This window comes from Lycium ferocissimum, chromosome 10 (genome assembly GCF_029784015.1).
Source record: "Lycium ferocissimum isolate CSIRO_LF1 chromosome 10, AGI_CSIRO_Lferr_CH_V1, whole genome shotgun sequence".
Lineage (NCBI taxonomy): Eukaryota > Viridiplantae > Streptophyta > Magnoliopsida > Solanales > Solanaceae > Lycium > Lycium ferocissimum.
The window spans coordinates 66,841,792-66,844,758 of NC_081351.1; the positions used below are offsets into that span (position 1 = coordinate 66,841,792).

The window sequence follows — 2,967 nt, forward strand, 5'->3', positions numbered from 1 at the left end:
TTCATTAGATGTATTTAATTTTCAAACTCTCATGTTCTTGTAATATTTTAACTAAGTTGATGGTGCACAAAATACCTTCTTTACATGGTGCTGTTATATATTAACATCTTGCAAATTTAGTAACCAAAAGGAACTCAAGAATAAAACTTTAGTTGAAGGTTCAATAATAATACAGGATAACTGGAAAAAGAAAAAAATTGACGGAATAGAAAGAAGAATTGCAATAATTAACAAACTTGACAATCTACTATTGATGACTCAATGAATACTAGAGCTCTTGAGGGAATCTCCCACCAGAATGATCTGCATTAATCATCCAATTAACAATAGAATGAAACATTCTTTCCTCTAATTAACAGAGGATGGCTTTCAATTCTCCAAGTAAATCACACCACAGACAATGTAACAGTTCTATCGAAGCTACTTCGACGAACTCTTGCTTTACTACTAGCTTTTTTCTTGATCGTACCCACCTCCATTTCTCTAGCAGCCAGTTTGCTAAGCGGTTTATGTGTTGCTATCATAGTTCCTTCTCTTTCTGCACCACCTTGGATGAGTATCCTGGTTAGCCCAGAGTAGTGCAATGACTCGGCGATTTGCAATGCAGTAACTCCCTTATTAGTCCTTGCTTCAATATATACGCCTTTCTTTACAAGCATCTCGGCCACATCAACATGGCCAGCCTCCACCGCACAATGCAAGGTGGTATAGCCATCTTCATCCCTTGCATCCTTGTCAATTCCCATGTCCATTAATGCACGAACTGCGTCTACTTTCCCCTTGAAGGATGCACGGTGCAATGCACTCCATCCGTGTTGGTCCCGGCCATTGATGCTCACTCCGTTCTCAATCAGCCTCTGGATACTTCTTACATCTCCTTTACGGGCTGCAACACATAGGCTGTCTCCTAAACGAAGGGCATCGAAAAGCCTAGTGTAGCCATGTTCAGCAGCAACCTCATACGCGGTCTTCCCATACTTGTTACGGATGTTCTTCTCAGCTCCCTTGTGAAGCAAAAGATGAACCATCTGCTCGTCTCCGGATCCTACAGCAATATGCAAAGGGCTATCACCATGGCCAGCGTTTTGGATATCAGCTCTGGCCCCGTTCGCCAACAAAAGCCGAGCACAATCTCGCCTTCCTTCTTTAACAGCAAGGTGTAAAGCTGTGTTCCCATCTTTTGTAAGAGAATTAACATTTGCCCCCTTTAGAATAACAAGTTTTAGCACCTCCATATGACCATTTCCAGCAGCTAGATGTATAGGTCCCCAAGCTGAGAACTCTGTTCTCTCTGTACTTGCTTTGTTTGCCAACAGAAGTTCAACGATTAAGGCTTCGCCAGAAGCTGTTGCAGCCTCAAGTGGGGTTGAACCAGACCGGCTACGAGCTTCTATATCAGGCTGGAATTCGAGGAGCAATTGAACAAGATCAGGCCGGCCTTGGATAATGGCTAAGTGAAGCAATGTTTGACCTTCATGATCAACCGAATCAGCCGCCTTCCATTTCGGGTTACTCTTCTCCAGCACATCTCTGATTTCATCCATATAACCTTTCCTCACAAGATAACACAGTATAGAAGAACCAACAAACATGATCTTAATAGCACTATCAATGAATACCTGCTTCTTCTTGTCAGTGAACCAATCGATTGGAACAGAGTCAAAAGAGCCTTTCAAAGCCACCCCAGGCGCCACGACGCTATGCAAAAGAAACGAGTCATCGCAATGAGGAAATGACTCAGGGAGGACAGTATTAGGAGGAAGATGGTAAATGATCTCCAATTTGACAGTTGTTAATGGTGAGATAATACCAGATTGTGGACGGACTGTATAACGAGTCTTGTTAAGTGGCTGCACCCGGAATGCCACGGGCATGGTGTACATGACATTCCAGAGAGTTAACTCGCCGGAACACTTTTGTCCTGGTTCAATTCTTACTGTCACCACGTTCGATGACTCTAAGCTTATCAGTCTATCCATGCTACTAAAAACTCCCTTACTGTGTTATTTCTTGGAAAACTTAATTCTAAGCTTTCATGGAATGGTTTCTGAAATTCCTTTACCTTTCACTTTATTCGATTTTTTTTAAAGAAAAGGGAAAGAGGAGTTTGAGTAAATATAAGAAGATGGATACTGAAGCCGGCTCAAACGCGGTTATGCCAATTGGTGGTGTAAAATCCAATGAATGACTTGTTCTATTCAGTGGCTGACGCAGTAAGACAGTTGTGGTTTAAAAGACAAATTATAGGAATATTCTATAACGGAGATTTAGGCAGTGCATATTACCACTATATATAAACACCAATGTTGGTTTTTAGTCGTCCTCACAGGGGTGGGACAGTAATTTTGATTGATTTTTTTAATGCAATGAAGTGGCTACACATGGCTGCTCAAGTTGTCTTACAGCAGTGGGTCTCAATAGCCAATTTGTTTATCCTCTTTCATTCTTTCCTGGTGAAATTTTCAATAAGCATACCACTTCCTTCACCTTCATCTTTTTTTGTAGATCTACTACTTTTGACCCTTATATTTTTATCCCCTCCGTTTCAAATTATTTATCGTGATTACTGAAAATAATTATCTCAAATTATCTATAGCTCACAAGTTCTAGAAAAATTTAATTATATTTCTTTCCTTAGTAGAATTTTATCATTAATGAAGATGACACATAAATAGAGTAAACATTTAATGAAGAGAAATTGTTAGTTAGATATAAATAAAGATAAAATTAGTCAAATATCCCTCCTAATTAATTTCTTAAGAGCTGTGTAAAATTAAAAATCGACAAATAATTTGAGACAGAGAGAGTAGCTTTTACTTTGTTTGTCCTTATACGTTATGGTAAATTTAGGCAATTTTAGAGTCAGTCTTTTTTTTTTTTTTTTTTCTAACTGAACCATTTATCAAGCCTCACTATAAGTTAACTATATCTCACGTCATCCATACATGGTTTTTTTTTAATCGATGT

General features: G+C 39.1%; 1 protein-coding gene across 1 annotated transcript; it reads right to left on the reverse strand.

Annotated features, from left to right (window-relative positions):
• Positions 1-203: 203 nt before the first annotated feature.
• On the reverse strand, positions 204-2,144 carry LOC132032547 (protein VAPYRIN-like). Its single transcript, XM_059422182.1, has one exon. The coding sequence runs from the start codon at positions 1,977-1,979 to the stop codon at positions 387-389; it is 1,593 nt and encodes a 530-aa protein (XP_059278165.1). The 5' UTR covers positions 1,980-2,144; the 3' UTR covers positions 204-386.
• Positions 2,145-2,967: the final 823 nt, after the last annotated feature.